This window comes from Tursiops truncatus, chromosome 18, assembly GCF_011762595.2.
Source record: "Tursiops truncatus isolate mTurTru1 chromosome 18, mTurTru1.mat.Y, whole genome shotgun sequence".
In the NCBI taxonomy this organism is placed as follows: domain Eukaryota; kingdom Metazoa; phylum Chordata; class Mammalia; order Artiodactyla; family Delphinidae; genus Tursiops; species Tursiops truncatus.
This window is the reverse complement of record NC_047051.1, coordinates 46,030,153-46,051,649: the sequence shown is the minus strand read 5'-3', so window position 1 is coordinate 46,051,649 and position 21,497 is coordinate 46,030,153. Positions and strand designations below refer to the sequence as shown.

Sequence of the window (21,497 nt, the reverse complement as noted above, 5' to 3'; positions counted from 1 at the left end):
TTTAACATTGAGATGCTTTCCGTGTATAAAATATATACAAGTGACACCTTCTAGTAGTGGTAATTAGTTGTGCTGAAAAACCCACATATCCTGTTGCCTGATCTTTCTGACTGTGCCATGGAATGGAAAATGCCTATTTGAGGTCCAGTAGGGGGCAATACTTTGGTACTACTTTTCTGTGTTCTCAGTCCACAGCAGTAGTTCTCAAACCCAGCCAATCATCAGAAGCACTGGGGGAAATGTTAAAAAGCGGATTTCTGGGCTCTGCCCCAGTCCCAGTGAATCAAAATTTCTCAGGGTTGGGCCTTAGATTCTGATGATCAGTCCAATTTGGAAGGCACAGCTCTTGTGGTCTTGGACTTGTTATAGGCCACTCCATTCAACTATTCTAGTAGGTTTAAAAGTACTGCACATAAACCATCTCACATGCTGAATTTGCCATCCTCCCCATTAACGCTGGCTTCTTCTCCTAGGTCCCTATATGGTTAATGACATCATCATCTTCAACAGGGGTAATATTTAATGGATACAAGTCACCAATTAGGATGTCAGCCTTTGCACTGGGGCAGGATCCTGAAGAAACTCTGTGGTTCTAGGTGTTACTTTTTTGTTGCCAGAAGATGGGGAGGTCTAGAAGATCTTAGGAGAGGGACCAGGACAGACGGATAGTGGTGGCAGAATGACACTTGTGGGCTGAGGGCAACATCTGTTTTACAAATATTTGTGCAAATATTCTATTATTTTAATAACCAAAAGCAAGCGCATACTCATTGATTGTCAACCCTGTGCTGGTCCTGAGTATGGTCCAGATAATAAGGAGAAATTCATGAGAGGAGGATGTTAAAATATTTGAAAGTAATCAGTGTGGAAGTGATGACTGAAGTCACAGGAGTACATAGGACAGCAGAGGATTATTTCTTTTCTGTATCACTTTTATTAGAGTCACAAGAATAGCCTGTTAAAAATGCAGATTCCTGGGCTTCATTCTGGACCTACTTAATCACAGTCTCTGAGGGCAGGATTTAGAAACCTGCATTTTCAACAAAAATCTTAGATGATTCTTACACTCACTAACATTTGAGAACCACCACTGAGGTGTAAGAACAGAGCAAAGGGCAGACAATGAGGGACACCTACATTCCAGGTCTAGAAGAAGATGACTATATCAGCTAAGAAGACTAACGAGCCATATGAGGGAGAACGGTGTTGCAAAGCAAAGAGAGGACAAAATTTCTAGAATATCTATAATATCTATAATGTCATGCCACAGATAGATCAGGGGACTGAGACGAGAATACTGACAATGAGGAAGTCATTGGTGATCACTGAGGAAGGGCATAGCTGAAGGAAGAGGGGAGAGAGCAGAAGGAATTAAGAACAGAGAGAACAGTTAAGTTTTGAAAGTTATGTATGTTAACACGCACACGAACACGCGCACTCGTGCTCATTTGTTGAAGAGGGACCACAGGGGAAAAAAAGTAAGGGAAGAGACTAAAAAATCCCTGGGTGAAAAAGACTCAGGAAAATAAATTTAGATGATTTAATTGTAATAATGAAAAGATATATGATGGAATTGATGGTTTGGGGAAGTGGAAGTGACCTGCAATAAAGATAATGGGAAATAGGATAGATACAGAAAAATAAAAATACCGGGCAACAGGAATGAGGGCCTTGTTGATGTTCAACAACATGAATCTGTTATGCTTCCAAGCAGCAAAAGTAGCAAATTTCCACAAGAAATTTTCAGTACGTTAACACAGAATCAAAGAATTTTCTCTCCTCTCCTCCCTTTCATTAAATGTTGATAGAGTAACTACCTGATTGTAAGATACTAGGCTAAAGGTGGGAATGTCAAGAAAAGCCTGATGGATGAATCTGGCAACGAAGCAATGGCGAGTGCTCATGAATGTAGTGCTCAGATGGTTGATAAGGTCCAAGGCTGGGTTAGGAGGCAAAGTGGAGCCAGGAGGGGCTTGACAGATTGGAAATGCGAAGAGTTTATGAGTCTGGGACTCCTAATGAGTACAAATAAAGCACAGATTTACTGGGAATGAAAGGACTGGTAGAGCTGGAAGGACTGGGAGAGCTGGAAGGACCGGTGATTAGTGTCAGAGAATGGAATTTTCAAGATCAAGTGCTTTAAATTTCTTTCCCCCTCAAAGTTGCCCCTGAGAAATTCATTTTAATGTGGTTCACTTGTACAACAATGCTGATGGGGAAGGAGGGATTTATAGTGTGATTTGTAATAGCTCTTGAAAGAAAAAAATTATAGTCATTTATGAATTATCAAGGCACACCAGTAAGGGAAAAAGTTTAAACAATTATATTATTTGTTTGATGTGTAAACAGAATATAATTTATAAATAAGTCATTGTTTTTCTTCAGTGGTGGCTGGCATTTGGTGCACACACGCGCACACACACACATTCATATGACCTGGTATGTGAACCTTTAAAAAGATGGCTTAAAGAATAAATTCTAGAATATTGTCCTGGATCCATGTAATTGAATTTTTTTCCAGAATGAACTATAACAAAGACATCTTGGTTTAAGCACTTGGCAAGGTTAGACACAGAGCTGTTACTACAATTAAAGTTAATGTTTTGTCCACGTAATGAATCAGACCTTTGTATGGTAAATATATGTTCATCATTACTAAAATAAAAAGGTTAATTTCTATATAATTCTACATCAGAACCTCAAAAAATAAGAGACAGAATGACAATAATTAATGAAAATTTATACACGTTAAGGGCAATTTCTGGTATTGTGTTTTGATTATGTCACATATTACCTATGAATACTGTTTGTTCCAACAGCCTCTTCACTTTAAATCTTTATGAAACTATTACCCATCAACAATTTAATTATTCCTCATGTCCAGTCACATTACATAGTGTGCATCCATAAAATATGTAACACTAACTTCACAAGGAGTGATGTACCACATGAAATACACAGACACACAGAGAAAACGAAGTCTCTCCCAAATTCCTTAACATTACAAAAAAGTAAGTTCTGTTGTCTATGTCAAGAAGTTAATTTTTCTCTAGACAATGTTACTTTCCCGGGGGTATTTTCCTGCTACCAACAAAAATAGCTTTAAGGACTGCCAAATCGCACAAGTGACAAAAGGTGGCCACAGTTACCTTCACAGAAAAGTGAGTCACTGACATCTTCCTCACTCCTTCCTTTCCTTTCCTCCTATCTTTTCTCTGTGGTTCTCAGATTTCATTCTCTTTCATGTCTCTGTTTTTTTCTTTTGTTAGAGCAGTTTGAGGTTCACAGCAAAATTGAGCAAAAGTACAGAGAGCCCCACATATTCTCTGCCTTCCCACAACCCCACAGTCATCACCATTTGTTACAATTAATGAACCTACACTGACACACCATTATCACCAGAAGTCCACAGTTTATATTAGCGTTCACTCTTGGTGCTGTATATTCTATGGGTTTTGACAAATGTACACTCGTCCCTTGGTATCCACAGGGGATTGGCTCCAGGACCCCCCATGGATACTAATATCCGAGGATGCTCAAGTCCCTTATATAAAATATGATGGTTGGGTTTCCTGGATGGCGCAGTGGTTGGGAGTCCGCCTGCCAATGCAGGGGACACGGGTTCAAGCCCTGGTCTGGGAGGATCCTATATGCCATCGAGCAACTAAGCCTGTGCACCACAACTACTAAGCCTGCACTCTAGAGCCCGCGAGCCACAACTACTGAGCCCGTGTGCCACAACTACTGAAGCCTGCGTGCCTGGAGCCTGTGCTCCGCAACGGGAGAGGCCACTGCAGTGAGAGGCCCGTACACTGCCACGAAGAGTAGCACCCGCTCACCGCAACTAGAGAGAGCCCGCGTGCTGCAATGAAGACCCAACACAGCCAAAAATAAATAAATAAAATAAATAAATTAAAAAAAATATATATGATGGCATAGTATTTGCATATAACCAACACATATCCTCCCATATACTTTAAATCATCTCTAGATTACTTATAATACCTAATACAATGTAAATGCTATGTAAATAATTGCAAATACTATGTGAATAGTTGCAAAGACAATGTAAATACTATGTAAATAGTTGCTGGTGTGAGCAAATTCAAGTTTTGCTTCTTAGAACTTTCCAGACATTTTCCTGAATATTTTTGACCTGCAGTTGGTTGAATCCGTGAATGTGGAATCTGTGGATATGGAGGACCAACCGTAATCCCATGTATCCACTGTTTATATCATAAAGAATATTTTCACAGCCCTAAAAATCCCCTGTAGCTCTGTCTATTATTTCCTGGCAACCACTGATCTTGTTACTGTCTCCATAAGTTTCGCCTTTTCCAGAATGTCATTTAGTTGGAACCATACAGTAAGTAGTCTTTTCAGAATGTCTTTGTCTGTTTTTAAAAGTTACTTTTTCTCCTTCTGCCTTGCTTTTGTTTTTTTTTCTGTATTAAATGTTACAAAACAATCTGTCTTCAAAACTAAAAGTAATACACTCATTTGATCAAATTTCAATAGAACATTTTATTTGGAACTTAATATTTTACAAATGAGGAAAATGAGGCACAGAGGGGTTAAACAACTTATCCAACTTTTACAACTTGTAAGTTACCAAAAATGAGATTTTAACCCAGTGGGTCTGGCTCCAGTATCACGTGCTTCGCCAATATTCATCATTGCCTCTCGATAACAGAAAAGAAAGCAGTATTATGTAAGACTAGCCCAAAATGTGAAGAGATAAGAATTCCTTTCCCTTACCCTTTATTCCCAAAATAAAGAACGTGGACTAAAAGCTTGCATGTATATGCACACAGACAAACAGTAAAGAAATGTGGCCAATTTACCACAAAGAAATATGCTTCATAGCCATTCTTCCATGCTAAAAATATCTGATTGCTTCTACCCGGGCACTTCTGTTCATGTGGGACTTTCAAGCTAGAGCCACTTTCCTTGCTGCTTTGGTCACTTTCAGAAGATATACAAGAACCATGGCATTCATTTTATGTCTTTCTTGTGCCCATTTGGCTAGAACTATAGGCAGCAACAGTCGCTATCCTCTTTCCTGCTTTACTTTCTTCATACAACTTAAGTTCTAATTGAGAATATATTTTACTTGGAACAAATCCTTGTTTCTAATCCCAGTAGAACATAAGCTCCAAAGGGCAGGAATTTTTGTTTGTTTTATCCACTGATTATTCCCAGGGCTTAGAACAGTGCCCAGCACATAGTAGGCGTTCAATAAATATTTACTGTAAGACTGAATTTCATATAAATACTACCTAACATTTGACAAAGTCACTTACTTAGTTTATTTCTTCTTTTCCTTTTTAATTTTTTAAAAAAATTAATTAATTTATTTTTGGCTGTGTTGGGTCTTCATTGCTGAGCGCGGGCTTTCTCTAGTCGTGGGGAGCAGGGGCTACTTTTTTTTTTTTTTTTCTTTTTGCGGTACGCGGGCCTCTCACTGTTGTGGCCTCTCCCGTTGTGGAGCACAGGCTCCAGACGCACAGGCTCAGCGGCCATGGCTCACGGGCCCAGCTGCTCCACGGCATGTGGGATCTTCCCGGACTGGGGCACGAACCCGTGTCCCCTGCATCGGCAGGCGGACTCTCAACCACTGCGTCACCAGGGAAGCCCAGGGGCTACTCTTCATTGCGGTGGCTTCTCTTGCTGCGGAGCATGGGCTCTAGGCACGCGGGCTTCAGTAGTTGTGGCACGCAGGCTCAGTAGTTGTGGCGCACGGGCTTAGTTGGTCGGTGGCATTTGGGATCTTCCTGGACCAGGGCTAGAACCCATGTTCCCTGCGTTGGCAGGCGGATTCTTAACCACTGCACTATTTAGGAAGTCCCTAAATAGTTTATTTCTTAGGCTGTGTTAAATGACATGGAATAGACTAAGACATTTTACAATAACATTACCTTCATAAATTTTTCCTACACAGTCCTTTCTTGTGTGAAGAGCCATAGGGATACAAATTTATTTGGGGGAAAAGTAACATCGTTTCTATAATGGAAAATCCTGCTATTTATTGGAGTTTGTCAAGAATAATGTCTGTGATTTAGTGATAAAAATGTTAAAACATGGATATAAGGCCTTCAAAAAAACTCAGTAAAGTGTAAAACAAGATTTATTTTAAGAAGGGAACCACCATGGAATGAGAGGGTTGCCTTTTTGTGAAGATGAAGCCTGACTACTTCCCTAGATAAAGAAGGAAAATAGTGGGGTTCTCTGAGTCATGGTCATACATATGAATTATAAATAATTTGGTGGAGAGTTACAGACTGAAATTATTCATATTTGTAAATGGTACTAATTCCAACCAACGGGAGAAACCACAGTAAATTTGTTCAAGATTGTTCAAGGGGCAGTCTTGAACAAACTGAAAAAACAGATTGAAAAGGGGCAGGACAAAAATATGGAAACATATTAACAATTGCTTCACCATGACACTATTAATTCAAAATGAGAGATTAGATTAGCATTGCTCCTGGAGATGGTGGATACATACAACTGGGAAGCATTACAGGTTTTTATACGACAGTCACACCAGATGACTCCCTATCTCTCTAACATGCTTTACTCATTCTTACTTTTTCACCTTTCTTCTCTTTTCAACCCCTAAACTGATTTCTCAAGAAGGCTTCCATAAGGAGAAAAAAATGTGTTACATATCTGTCCAGATGAGTGTTTGCACTTTGTGGGTTGCAAGCCGTATTAAAAAAAAGAAAAAAGAAACAGAACAGAATAGCAATGAATAGAAGGTGCTACACGTGGTAAGGGTATTCACTGTGATGGGAAAATCATTTCAGATACACACACATACCTATATACATATATACACACACACACACACAAGCAAATACACATACATACATATGTACTGGGTTGCTATGTAATATGCATTTCTTACTACAGGTCATGGTCAAAAAAATATGAAAGATATTTGTCCAGGTGGTAGTTACATCTTTAATTATAAAGGACCAGATTTATATTCAAATCAGTCCAAATCCAAATCAGTCTCAGGTCAACTTTGTAGCCAGTTTTCTGAGGGCTTGATCACTAAGTGAAAATTTTAGATCTGAAGAGTGAAGGGACCATGTGTTACAGTACTCAATATGCTAACTAGGCCAACAGCATATCCATCAGGAACCTGAATGAACTGAATAGACTTTGCATTTGAGTCACTTTTCTGATTCTCTGATTCTTCTCTGATACACTTGGCAATCTAATGAAGTCCACTCAGTCACAAGAACTTCTTTCAGGCCTCAGGAAGCCTGGCAGGCTGGTAAACTCATGGGTCTCACACTCTGAAGATTTCAGTTAGCCCAAGGAACATTTCTATGGTTTCACACCATAGTACCACTAGTATTAAGTAAGCACTCAAAATTGCTAGCCTTTATTATTATTATCTATTCACATAATTTGATTTTAATAAAGTATTTACTTAAATATTTGTAATAAAGACTATGTTATCAGTGCTGTTAAATAATGTTTATCTTAATTATCTTATTACATATTATTATTGCTTAACTCTTGCTTTTCTATATAATGATTCAACAAATTAGTTGAATTTTATCAGTAATTCATGTTCTCTAATTTAAACTGAACAATTCTAGTTAATTTGAAGTTTTTATTAGTTTTAAAATATGCAGTTTTGCACACTTCTCCTAAAATGCTAAGTTTGTATGCAATTAAATATACTTTTTCGGGCTTCCCTGGTGGCGCAGTGGTTGAGAGTCCGCCTGCCGATGCAGGGGACACGGGTTCGTGCCCTGGTCCGGGAAGATCCCACATGCCGCGGAGTGGCTGGGCCCGTGAGCCATGGCCACTGAGCCTGCGCGTCTGGAGGCTGTGCTCCGCAACGGGAGAGGCCACAACAGTGAGAGGCCCGCGTACCATAAAAAAAAAAAATATATATATATATATATATACTTTTTCATTTGAGAAGAGCAACTGATTACTCTTTAATTGCAGTTTTAATACCATGTACGTCTTCACAGAAATTAATTATCATTAACAAATCTTACTATATTGTGTTAAAATTCATTCGAATAGTTCACTCTGAATATTTCCATATAGGCAAAATAAGCATAAGTTACTCCAATTCTGGAACTACTATTTCTTTTAAAAAATGCCACCTTTATTAATAAAATACTTATTTCATCAATACCATGGCCAGGTGAAATATAATGACATATAGGACAAAAACCAAACAAACAACAAAACTGTCAGCATTTACTGAGTGATTAACATGTCAGCATGCTAAATGCTTAACTTAGATTGGGTTATCTCTAATTCTTGGGGCAAACATATATACAGTATTATTATTCCCACCTTACAGGTTGAAAAATTGAGGCTTACAGAGGATAAATAACTTGCCTAGAGTCATGTAAGCCAGTCTGCCTTACTTGAAAGCCCATGGCTTTCATAATCCAATGGTAAGTGAATATAGCAACATTTAAGCGCTACAGACATGTAAGACGTTCTTAACCTTTATTATATCTTTTTATTACTCATCTTAGCTATTGGTTTTATTTCCCTTTCACCCTAAAACAAAACAAAGCAAAAGAAAAAACTCCCCAGTGTTTTTAATAAAGGTTGATGATTCTACGGATCCCATGCAATTGAAGTATTTTTTTTCATGGTGGTGGTGGGTAGAGATGATATATACTGACTTCTGGTTCCATATATAACAGAAAGCATGTGGTAGAGTCTGTGATACTATAAGGTTTTCTTTTTTTCTCTGATTAGCAGCTCTGATTTCACTGTCATTCTTTGGCCTTCTTGGTTGGGATCTCCACTCTGCTTCAAGTTCATTCTAGTATACCTCAATACTTTAATATACTTTGTCCCATAAAAACCCAAAACTAATCCTTCAACAAATGTCTATTTACTACCTACTAGAAACAAGAAATGTACTAAATGGGAGAAATACCCAGACCAATAAAAACAGAGTCCCTCCCCTTATAAAGCTTATAGACAGCCATGTCAACAATTATGTGTGTGTGTGTGTGTGTATAGGTATATTTGGTATCATGGGGATACATAAGTCATTTTTACCTGGGGTTCAGAAAAGGCTTAAAAGAGTAGGTGATTACTTGAAATTGATCTTGAAAGACAAGTATCTGTGATTTAGACAAGCGTGTGCTGGGCAGACACCAGAATGTGCAAAAGCATGGAGACACAAAATAGCATAGAGTGCTTGGAGAATTACAAGTAAAGGACAAGTAGTTACGTATGGAGGGAGCATGGTGTAGTGAGTGAGAGTGTGTATGTGTGTGTGTGTGTGTGTGTGTGTGTGTGTGTGTGTGTGTGATGTAAGATGAAACTGGGTAGGTGGGCAGGGGCTGGATAATGGACGGTCTTATATATCATTATTCTTAGGAAACAAACAACTCTGACTGTGGGAGAAACAAAATCAGATTTATATTTAGAAACAGCACTCTGGCAACAAGGTGGAGGGCTTAAAGAATAGAGTAAGGCGGAACAGATGGTTACTAAAATAATTCAGATGAGAGATGGTATAAGAGGTTGTACCCAGTCAGTACCACTAACGCAGGAGGTTGAGTAGAGAGACGTTCAGAGATGATGTGAAAAGAGCGGGGAGGACTTGGTATTTGCTGAATACTCCTTCTGTACTCTTTGAATTATGATTATCTATACTTAGCCCATACACAACTGACTTAGTAAAAAAAGGTTAAAACAAAAAGATTTATTGCGGGTGGTAGCTGAAGCCACAGAACAAGATGTGGTAAGACGTGCATCTTAGTAAGAAGAAAACAGTGCCAGGACAGAACTCGGGGGCACGCTGACAGTTACGGAACAGAGGAACAAAAGGAAACGAAGGAGACTGAGAAGTAGCAGGATAATAAAGTGGTGGGGCAGGAGCAAAAGACACATTACCTGGCAGAGAAGGCGGCTGCAAGCAAGGGCCTGGGGAAGGGAGGGTAACAGAAAATGAGGACGACAAGTAGGTTAGGGTCAAATTGGTCTTCTATGCCATGCTAAAGAATCTGGACATTGGGAGGCAATGGACATTTTAAAATAGGAAATCATGATCTACAGTAGGGAGGACAGTTCTGGTTGGAAGAAAGACTTTTGATGGACTGATGAATTAAACTGCATTTGCTAAATTTAAAAAATTGTAGGCAACACAGTACCTCATCCAAGTGTTTACTTTTTAAGCCTTGTATTTCTAATGGTGAAATAAAAGCACTGTTCTTTATTTAAAGGAATTTTATGTATCAACAAGTTTTCAGGAAAACACCTTGGGAGGCAATGGGACCCAATAAATCACACTATTTTTCACCTTTCCTATGAAATGAAAATGGAAAGGTTTTCATAGGAAAGGTCATGCTTGCACATGCTTGCACATGAAGAAATTTGGTCGTAGCTGTTTATACTGTGATTTCAATTGAGTTCTGAGTATGGATAATCCTTCATAGGTTGAGTTTAGCCACCATTTCAAGTGTCTTCATAAAGATTACAACGTGATTTGGCATTGAAACAAAGTTTGTGTTAGAAGAAAAGCATAGAGAAAAAGTTGTGTAATGTATGATAAAAATCACTGCCTAAAGACTAAAGGAATGTTTGCCTAAAATTAAAATTAAAGTGATAATAAAGCATTGCATCACAGTTTAACTGGCAGCATCCCCGCTTTTATTCTTTAGTACATAAAATGGTGGAGTTTTTTATTGTGCCAATGGAATGCTAGAAATATGGTGGGAAAGGCTGACCTTGAAGTTTTAGGGCTGGGGTTGGCACGTGAATATCCTCCTTTAAAACGCTGAGGCGGGGCTGTAGGAGTCGTGTGTACTATAGACTCCTTCCAAGGGACTGGGCTCACTGAGGATGCTGGCAGAACACTCCCTGCAATTACTAGCGTCAGGTAACTCAAAGGACAGAGGCAAATGTTTTACTCATCTAGATACTTATGTTTACTATGTTTGTGGAAATCATGTTTCCCAAGGTCACTAGTAGATACTAGAACACACAGGCAAGTATTACAAAGACTCCATAAAGCACGAACTCCTTCTGCCACATAATTTTTCCTTGTCTGAGCATACATTAGATACCCTTGCTATCTCCTTTTCTCAGTCTTGAAGCTTTCAAATCACATGTTATGTTTTTAGATGCTTCTGAATTTTTCCTATAGTAAATCCCTTTACTGGGATGCTGTAACATTTCCATATTCCTTTAATATACTTGCTCTTGATAATGAATGGAGAAGGTGAGGAAGAAAGGGAGAGAGAGAGGGAATACCACATGTACGCAGTAACTAATTCAAACTACAGAGGAGGAATATTAACTGAAAGGATCTCTTCCATCCATCCTAGAACCTCAGTACCTCCTCTCCAATAATAACCAACATCAATGATTTCTTTTGGAGTGCATCACTCCAAGTATTTCCATGCATACATCATAAGCACATTTAGGTGTGTATGTATGGGTCTCCAAGTATATGTATGTATATACTTACTTGGCAGTTAGATTTTGGGTACAAACAATATTGTTGGAATGTAATCCTTGTTTACAGATACATTAGAAAAAATTTTACCACTTATTTTCATAATCTTTATACATCTACCTATGTTTGGTGGATGGGTTAGGTCAATGATCGAGCTAATGAATCAACATTTATTTTATACCTATTATGAGTTCGATAATGCGTTGGTTGCCAAATCTATGCCTTTGAAAAATCTTATGTGAGTTGGAATAAATTCCAACAATTAAAAAATACAGGGGCTTCCCTGGTGGCGCAGTGGTTGAGAGTCCGCCTGCCGATGCAGGGGATACAGGTTCGTGCCCTGGTCTGGGAAGATGCTATGTGCCGCGGAGTGGCTGGGCCTGTGAGCCATGGCCACTGAGCCTGCGCGTCCAGAGCCTGTGCTCCGCAACGGGAGAGGCCACAACAGTGAGAGGCCCGCGTACCACAAAAAAAAAAAAAAAAAAAAGTAGAGAAAAAGTTTAGAAAACATACAGGCTCCGGGCGCGCAGGCTCAGCGGCCATGGCTCACGGGCCCAGCCGCTCCGCGGCACGTGGGATCCTCTCGGACCGGGACACGAACCCGTGTCCCCTGCATCGGCAGGCGGACTCTCAACCACTGCGCCACCAGGGAAGCCCTTTCTCTACGTTTTAACAGAAACACAACCCTACCCCCTACACACACACTCACATACACACACACATTAAAACCCAAATGGAGGAACACAATATTATTCTGCAATCTTACTTTTAAAAATATTTATCAAGATAGTATGAATGTTCTTTAAAGTTAGTACATATAGATCTACTTTATTCTACCTATGCATCTTGAAGTCTCTCTTAAATCTAGCAATCTAAAGGAAACCATAAACAAGACAAAAAGATAACCCTCACAATGGGAGACAATATTTGCAAATGAAACAACAGACAAAGGATTGATCTCCAAAATATACAAACAGCTCACGGAGCTCAATATCAAAAAAACAAACAATCCAGTTAAAAAACGGGCAGAAGACCTAAGTATACATTTCACCAAGGAAGACATACAGATGGCCAAAAGGCACATGAAAAGATGCTCAACGTCACTAATTATTAGAGAAATGCAAATCAAAACTACAATGAGGTATCACCTCACGCTGGTCAGAATGGCCATCATCAAAAAATCTAGAAACAGCCCTCTTGGTGCTGCTTGTGTGCTCGTTCGGTGCGGACCTCGTACCTCTTTTGGGAAGCGGCAGCGGAGGAGGCTCCGGCGCTCGCCGTGGCCCATGAAAAGTCCAAGGAAGGAGTCAAGACTGAGAACAACGATGGTATTAATTTGAAGGTGACGGGGCAGGATGGTTCTGTGGTGCAGTTGAAGATTAAGAGGCATACACCACTTAGTAAACTAATGAAAGCCTATTGTGAATGATAGGGTTTGTCAATGAGTCAGATCAGAATCCAATTTAACGGGCAGCCAATCAATGAAACAGACACACCTGCAGCTGGAAATGGAGGCTGAAGATACAATTGATGTGCTCCAGCAGCAGACAGGAGGTGTCTACTAAAAAGGGAACCCGCTACTCCAGAGTTCTGTTCCTCCCGACCAGGAAGACACTCTCAATTAGAAAACAGCAATTTGGTTCCACCACATCCTGGCTACTACAGTATAGTTTCTCTATTCTTTCATTTTTCCCCTTCCCCATTCCTTTATTTTTATACATAAAGTAACTGGTATATGTGCACAAGCATATTGCTTTTTTTTTTTTAACTAAATGGCCAATGGTATGTTTTGATTGACATCAAATGGAGATGGAATGGGGAAAAATACTGGTTCTGTGAAGATACCCCCTTTTCTCCATTAGTGGCATGCTCATCCGCTCTTATCTTTTTTTTTTAAAAAAATATTTATTTATTTATTTTTGGCTGTATTGGGTCTTCGTTGCTGTGCGTGGGCTTTCTCTAGTTGCGGAGAGCGGGGGCTACTCTTCATTGCAGTGCGTGGGCTTCTCATTGTGGTGGCTTCTCGTTGCAGAGCATAGGCTCTAGAGCACAGGCTCAGTAGTTCTGGCACATGGGCTCAGTAGTTGTGGCTCACGGGCTCTAGAGAGCTGGCTCAGTAGTTGTGGCGCACGGGCTTAGTAGCTCCACAGCATGTGGGATCTTCCCGGACCAGGGCTCGAACCCGTGTCCCCTGCATTGGCAGGTGGATTCTTAACCACTGCGCCACCAGGGAAGCCCTGCTCTTATCTTTATATTCCAGTAAGGTATTTTGCTCTCACTGTTTAACAAAAAAAGAACATAAAAATTCTTGCATACGTTGTTCGATTGGAGAATTTTAATGTTTTTCATTTATCATTGTAAAACCAAGGACAATTTTATAACTTTTTTGTACGTAGCTGTTACATGCAGGGCAATCTGTCTTTAAGTAGGGATAAATTACTCTAAAATAAATGAATCCTAGATAGTTTTCCCTTCAAGTCAAGCGTCTGTTTGTTTAAATAAACTTCTTGTTTTTTTTAAAAAAATCTAGAAACAATAATTACTTGAAAGGGTGTGGTGAAAAGGGAACCCTCCTGCACTCTTGGTGGGAATGTAAATTGATACAACCACTATGGAAAACAGTATTGAGGTTCCTTAAAAAACTAAAAATAGAACTACCATATGACCCAGCAATCCCACTACAGGGTATATACCCTGAGAAAACCATAATTCAAAAAGAGTCATGTACCAAAATGTTCACTGCAGCACTGTTTACAATAGCCAGGACATGGAACCAACCTAAATGTCCATCGACAGATGAGTGGATAAAGAAGATGTGGCACATATATACAATGGAATATCACTCAGCCATAAAAAGAAATGAAATTGAGTTATTTGTAGTGAGGTGGATGGACCTAGAATCTGTCATACAGAGTGAAGTAAGTCAGAAAGAGAAAAACAAAATACTGTATGCTAACGCATATATATGGAATCTAAAAAAAAAAATGGTACTGCTGAACCTACTTCCAGGGCAGGAATAAAGAGATAGACATAGAGAATGGACTTGAGGACATGGGGTGGGAGGATGAAGCTGGGGCTAAGTGAGAGTAGCATCGACATATATACACTACCGAATGTAAAATAGTTGGCTGGTGGGAAGCAGCAGCACAGCACAGGGAGATCGGCTCCGTGCTTTGTGATGACCTAGAGGGGTGGGATAGAGAAGGTGGGAGGGAGGCTCAAGAGGGAGGGGATATGGGGACGTGTATGCATATGGCTGATTTGCTTTGTTGTGCAACAGAAACTAACACAGTATTGTGAAGCAATTATACTCCAATAAAGATCTATTCAAAAAAAATCTAGGGCTTCCCTGGTGGCGCAGTGGTTGAGAGTCTGCCTGCCGATGCATGGGACATGGGTTCATGCCCCGGTCTGGAAAGATCCCACATGCCACGGAGCAGCTGCGCCCGTGAGCCATGGCCGCTGAGCCTGTGCGTCCAGAGCCTGTGCTGCGCAACGGGAGAGGCCACAACAGTGAGAGGCCTGCGCACCCCACAAAAAAAAAAAAAAAAAAAAAATCTAGCAATCTAAACTTTTGTAACAAATTACCTGGATTGCATTAAGTGCCTCCTAAGTACAAAACTCCAGGCAACTCAATCCATTTGGTCACTTGAGATTGTGCATGTCCTTTTTCTAAAATTAAGTTAGCTATAACAGATAAATCTGTAAGTGCTTACACTAGAGGACAAGGCCTTTGTGAAAAAGGGTGTATACCCTAAGAGGGCAAGACCATGCCTCCTTTGTTTATCAGTGGTTGAATACAGTGGGAGTTTGATAAATATTTACTGAATGACTAGAAAGAGAAAGAGCAAGAATCTGGAGTAAGGAGGTGAAGGAAGACCAATTCTTGTTGGTAGTAATGTGGCATAATTTATGATTTAGCCTAGATTTTCTACTGTTTAATAAACTCCACATCGACACTCTTAACTAACTTGGTGGTTTCTTGAGAATTAGGTGGACATATACATACACACAAAAAAGGAAGCCAATTAACTTTCTTCTCTTTTACACTGGGCCAACTAATGAAGCAATGGTCTGAAGACACTGGACATCAAGCATTGAAGGACAGTGACCCCTGAGACATGGGAAACAAAGTGAGCCCAGCCCCACAACTGCTCCAGTTTACTGCATGGAGAGAGTTTCCAGGCCATGGTGCAGGGAGAGAGAATCAAGGCAGAGCCTGCCAAACTCCTTGAATTAAGGAGCTGCTGCTAGAAGAAGAACTTAAGGTGGCTACAGTTCACATGGCAGAGTGCTGAATAAAAGAGCTGCACAGAGAAAGAACACTAAAATTTGAGTATTCACATGGGCACTGAACAGTGCATGTGTGTAAAGAAGCTACGAGAGACTGAGACAGAACCACTGAAAAGATTAGGAGGAACAATCTCTGAAGATCACACAGGCCAGGAATTGTACTGTTCCCACCAGCCAAAGTAAGAAACCTACTAATTCACAGGACATGGGGTATAGTAACTAAAAGACTTTGGTCTCAGCAGTAGGGAAAACAATTAGCCTTAAGATGAACACTTCTTTGTTTATAAAAGCAAGACTTGAAAGGACAAAAAGTTTTCCAAGAAACTTAATCATGTCTGAGAAAAAAGCTTATAAAAACTTATAGGCATGCAAAGAAGCAGGGCAATATGCTATATAATAAGATAAATCAATATAATTGAAACCAATCAAGAAATGACACAATAACAGAATTACTAGATGAGGATAACAAAACAGTTACTGAAACTGTATTTCATATGCTCAAGAAAATAAACTTTGAAAAGGTTAAATAGAAACCTGGAAGATACAAAAGAGATCCAAATTGAACTTCTAGAAATGAAAACTATAATATCTGAGATGAAAACCATAGTGGACTGGATTAACAGCAGATTACATATTGGAGAAGAAAAACTTAGTGGAATTGAAGACTTAGTTAGAGAAACTATTCAAAAGGAAAGGAAAAAAAAAACAGGCTGCAAAAATTGAACAGAACATCGTTTGTTCTACTGTAGGACAACTTCAAGCAGCCAAATATATGTGTAATGGAGTCTCCAAAGGGATGAGAGAGGGTAGGACAGAAAAAACATTTGAAGAAAGAACGGCTGAAACATTTCCAAATTTGATGATCTTACGGAGAAAAGAAGTTTGACAAATCTCAACCACAAGAAACATGAAGAAAACAACAGCAAGCCACATCTTAATCAAATTGCTTAAAGCTAGTGAAAAAAAGAAAATCTTAAAGCAGCTAGAAAAATAAGACACATTACCTAGAGAGGAACAAAGGTACAGATGACAGCATATTTCTTGGTAAAAACAATGTAAACTAGACGAGAGTGGAGCAACATCTTTCAAGTACTGAAAAAGAGAGAGAGAGGGAAAAAAAGTCAACCTTGAATTCTTTACCTAGGAAAAATATCTCTCAAAAACAAAGATGAAAACAAACAAACAAACAAAACAAAGATGAACCCAGCAATTCTTAGGTGTATACTCAAAAAAAAATTAAAATAGGTAGTTAAGTATAGGGTGGTTGTCCTCAAATGTTCATAGCAGCACTATTCACAGCCAAAAGATGGAAATGACCCAAATGGCCATCAAGGGATGAATGGATAAACAAAATGTGATATATCTGGAAATCTGCTACAAGAGTAGACTTCAGGTGCTTGAGATTATACTACATATATCTTTAACTTACCACCATCCAGTTTCATGTCATATTTTACTACCTCACGTATAGTATTATACATTATACACAGTATTATACAGTATTATGTATAGTACATTATAGTGAGATGCTCACACCACACACACACACACACACACACACACACACACAAGGTAAGTATGTGAAGAGATAGGTATGTTAATTATCTTGACTGTCGTAATCATTATATGTATCATCATGTTGTACACCTTAAACATATACAATTTTTATTAAAAATAATTAAAAAGTAAAATGAAAAAAGCAAAAATAAAAATTCAAGTTGCAAAACAAACAAAAACTCCCAAAGGTGAAGGCCACGAAACTTAAGAAAAGACAGATAACTTCAACTTCATCAAAATTAAAAACTTTTGTGATTGAATGAACTAACAAGAAAGTAAAAGACAGCTCACAGAACGAGAGAAAATATCTGAAAATCATATAGCTAAAAGGATTTAATATCCAGAATATATAATGAACTCTTATGACTCAACAACAAAAAGACAAACAACTCAATTTAAAAATAGGCAAAGAACTTCAGCAGACATTTCTCCAAAGAAGATATACAAATGGCCAATAAGAACACAAAACAATGCTTAACATCATTAGTTATAAGGTTAATGCAAGTAGAAATCACTACAAGACACCACTTCACAGCCACTAGGATGGCTAGAATTTAGAAAAACACAAAAAAATGAAAAATGAGCATTGGCGAGGATGTGAGAAATTGGAACCCTGGACATTGCTGATGGGAATGTAAAATGGTGCAGTTGCTGTGAAAAAGTTTCGTGGTTCCTCAAAAAGTTAAACAGAAGTTATTGTGTGATCCAACAATTCTACTACTTAGGTATATACCCATAAGAACTGAAAACACATGTTCAAACAAACAAAAAAATTGTACATGAATGCTCATAGTAGCACTATGTACAGTAACCAAATGATGGAAACAATAAATGTCCATTAACTGATGAACAAAATGTGATATATTTGTACAATGGAATATTATTCAGTCATAAAAAGGGATAAAGTACTGACAGATGGTGCAACATGAATGAACCTTGAAAACATTACACTAAATGGGAGAAGCCAGACACAAAAGGTCACATATTGTATGATTCCATTTATATGAAGTATGTAGAACAGGCAAATCCATAGAGACAGAAAGCACATAAGTGGTTTCCAGGGGCTGGAGGGAGAGGAGACTGGGGAGTGAGTGCTTAGTGTGTACAGGGTTTCCTTCTGGGTGATGGGAATGTTCTCTAACTAAATAGTGATGATGGTTGTACATTACAAACACAACAAAAGCCACTGAATTGTACAATTTAAAATGGTTAAAATGGTGAATTTTACTCCAATAAAAAAGAGTGAACCCTTTCAGTCTATTTGGCCATAGTAGCATAACAAGAGAAACATGTTTTAATCTTTACTTTTGTTAAGAATGGATAGAAATGTAAAAAAAAAAAAAAGAGAAAAAACCAAACAACAAAAAGGTAAAATAACTTTTTGTAACATACAGAAGTGAAAAGAACTCATCACCAGCAGACCTGCTCTATAAGTATTGTTAAAAGAAGTAGATGAATCAGAAGCAATGTGATGCCAGGTAGAAATTTGGATTTACACAAAGGAATAAAGAACACAGGTCATGGTAACTATTTGGTTAAATGTAATACATTTTCTTCATATTATTATACTTCTTTAAAAGATAAAGTAAAAATGATAGCAATTTAATGTGAGGCTTATACATGTATAAATAGAATATGTGACAATGGGCGCACAAAGGCTGGGTGGGGACATAGGAAAGTACGTATTATGGTACAGTTTTTAATCTATGCATGGGGTAGTAAAGTATGACATGAAACTGGGTGGTGATAAGTTAAAGATGTATATAGTATAATCTCAAGCAACCACTATAATAACAAAGAGCTACTGCCAATCAGCCAACAATGAGATAAAGTGAGATAAAGTGATAAAAAATATTCAGTTAATCCAAAAGAGGGCAAGGAAATAAAAGGGAGGGGGGAAGGATAGCTAGGACAAATAAAAAACAAATAGCAAGATAACAGACTTAAAAATAACCATAACAATAAACACATTAAATGTAAACGTTCTCCAAACTCCAGTTAAAAGTTGTATTTTGTCAGACTGGATAAAAAAGCAAGATACAATTATATATGCTGCCTATAAGACAACTGTAAGACATAAACAAGTTAAAAGTTAAAGGATGGAAAAACACATACCCTGTTAACACTAGTCAAAAGATGTGAAACTTTAAAATAAAAACTAAAAAATAACACCACTAAGAGAAATTAAAGAAGATCTAAATAAATGGAAAGATATAATGGGTTCATGGTCATAATATTCATATTATTAAGATGCCAATTTTCCTCATTTCATCCACAGACTCAATGCAATCCCAATCAAAATCACAGAGAGCTTTTTTTTTTTTGTAAAAATGATTATAGAATTCATATGGAAATGAAAAGGACACAGAATAGCCAAAAAGCTTTGAACCTGAACAGAGTTGGAGGACCAGTGCCACCTAATTTCAAGACATTATAAAGCTACAGTAATCAAGATGGTGTGGTACTGTCATAAAGAAAGACAAAGAGATAATTGGAACAGACAGAGAGTCCAGAAACAGACTCACACAGATTTTTAAACTGATTTTCAACAAGGGTCTTTTTTCAACAAACGATATTAGAACAATTTGGTTTTAATATGCAAATAAATGAAGTTCAATCTATATCTCACACACTTAACAAACGTTAAAAATGGATCACAGGGCTTCCCTGGTGGCACAGTGGCTGAGAGTCTGCCTGCCGATGCAGGGGACACGGGTTCGTGCCCCGGTCCGGGAAGATCCCACATGCCGCGGAGCGGCTGGACCCGTGAGCCATGGCCACTGAGCCTGCGCTCCGCAACGGGAGAGGTCACAACAGTGAGAGGCCCGCGTACCGCAAGAAAAAAAAAAAAAAAGGAAAACACATATAAAAACACTGTGACCCTGAGTTAGGTAAAGATATTTTAGATACAACACCCAAAACGCAGTCCAAAAAAGAATGAACTGAAAAAATGGACAAGATAAAAACTTCTGCTCTTCAAAAAACACTGTTAAAGAAATGGGAAGACAGGCCATGGAGGGGGAGAAAATATTTGCAAATCATATAGCTGATAAGAGACTTGTATCTAGAATATACAAATAATTCTCAAAACTCAATAATAAGAAAACAATCTGATATAATGAGCAAAAAATTTGAACACTTCTCCCAATAAGAAACAACAAAGGGCAAAGAAGCACATGAAAAGATGTTCAACAATTATGAATCATTAGGGAAATGCAAATTAAAACTACAATGAGATACCACTACACACCCATTAGAATGGCTGAACTTAAAAAGACTGACCATATCAAGTCTTTGCAAGGATGTAGAGGAACTAGAACTTTCATAGGCTGTTGGTGGAAAGAGTAAATAATACGAACATTTGGAAAACAGTTTGGCAGTTTCTTAAAACATTAGATACCTACTATATGATCCAGCTATTTCACTCCCAGGTATTTACCCCAGAGAAACAGAAGCATATGTTCATATAAAGACCTGTACATGGATGTTCACATCAGCTTTATTTATAATAGATAAAAACTGGAAATAACCCAAAATATCTACCAACAGGTGAATGGATGAACAGTTGTTGTAAATTCATACAATGGAATGTTACTCAGCAATGAAAAGGAATGAACTATGGACAAATCTTGAAATAATTCTGCAGAATGAAAGAAGACTTAAAAAAAGTAGTGTGTGCGTGTGTGCGTGTGTGTGTATATGTATGTACATAACGTATATATTGATTCCATTTATATAAAAGTCTAAGAAATGCAAACTAATCTACAGTGACAGAATGCATATCAGTGGTTGCTTGGGGACAAGGTTGCGGGTGGAGAGGGCTGGGAGAGAGAGATTCCTAAGGGGCTCTTTGGCGGTGACGCATGCATTCATTACCTTCATTTTGGTGATTGTTTCATGGTTATACGTGTCGAAAGTTATATTGTACAGCTTAAATTTGTGCAATTTAGTTTATATCAATTATGACTCAATAAAGCTGCTATAAAAGGAGTATTTGTTTTCATTTTGAATATTTTTTAGCACTTTAATTTTGGCAATTCATTTATGTATAATCTCAGACATATTTTGAATAGCATATAAATTATTGTTAATTCTAATATCAGTCATTTGAGTTTCATCTCCATATTATTCTCAAAAACTCCAAGCTAGTTTAAATATATAACCTGCTCAAAAAAAATAC

General features: G+C 38.3%; 1 protein-coding gene and 1 pseudogene across 5 annotated transcripts in view; one reads left to right on the top strand and one right to left on the bottom strand.

Moving 5' to 3' along the window:
* PIBF1 (progesterone immunomodulatory binding factor 1) overlaps positions 1–21,497 on the bottom strand; it is a 212,929-nt gene that overhangs the window by 41,813 nt on the left and 149,619 nt on the right. Inside the window, exon 16 of one of the 5 annotated variants that reach the window (XM_073795293.1) lies at positions 16,765–16,852. The exons of the other annotated variants lie outside the window; for them this stretch is intronic. Within the exon in view, the coding sequence (XP_073651394.1) occupies positions 16,765–16,852 (88 nt within the window). The remainder of the gene's footprint in view (positions 1–16,764; positions 16,853–21,497) is intronic. 5 annotated transcript variants of the gene reach the window in all.
* Positions 1,890–13,058, top strand: LOC109547571 (small ubiquitin-related modifier 2 pseudogene; annotated as a pseudogene).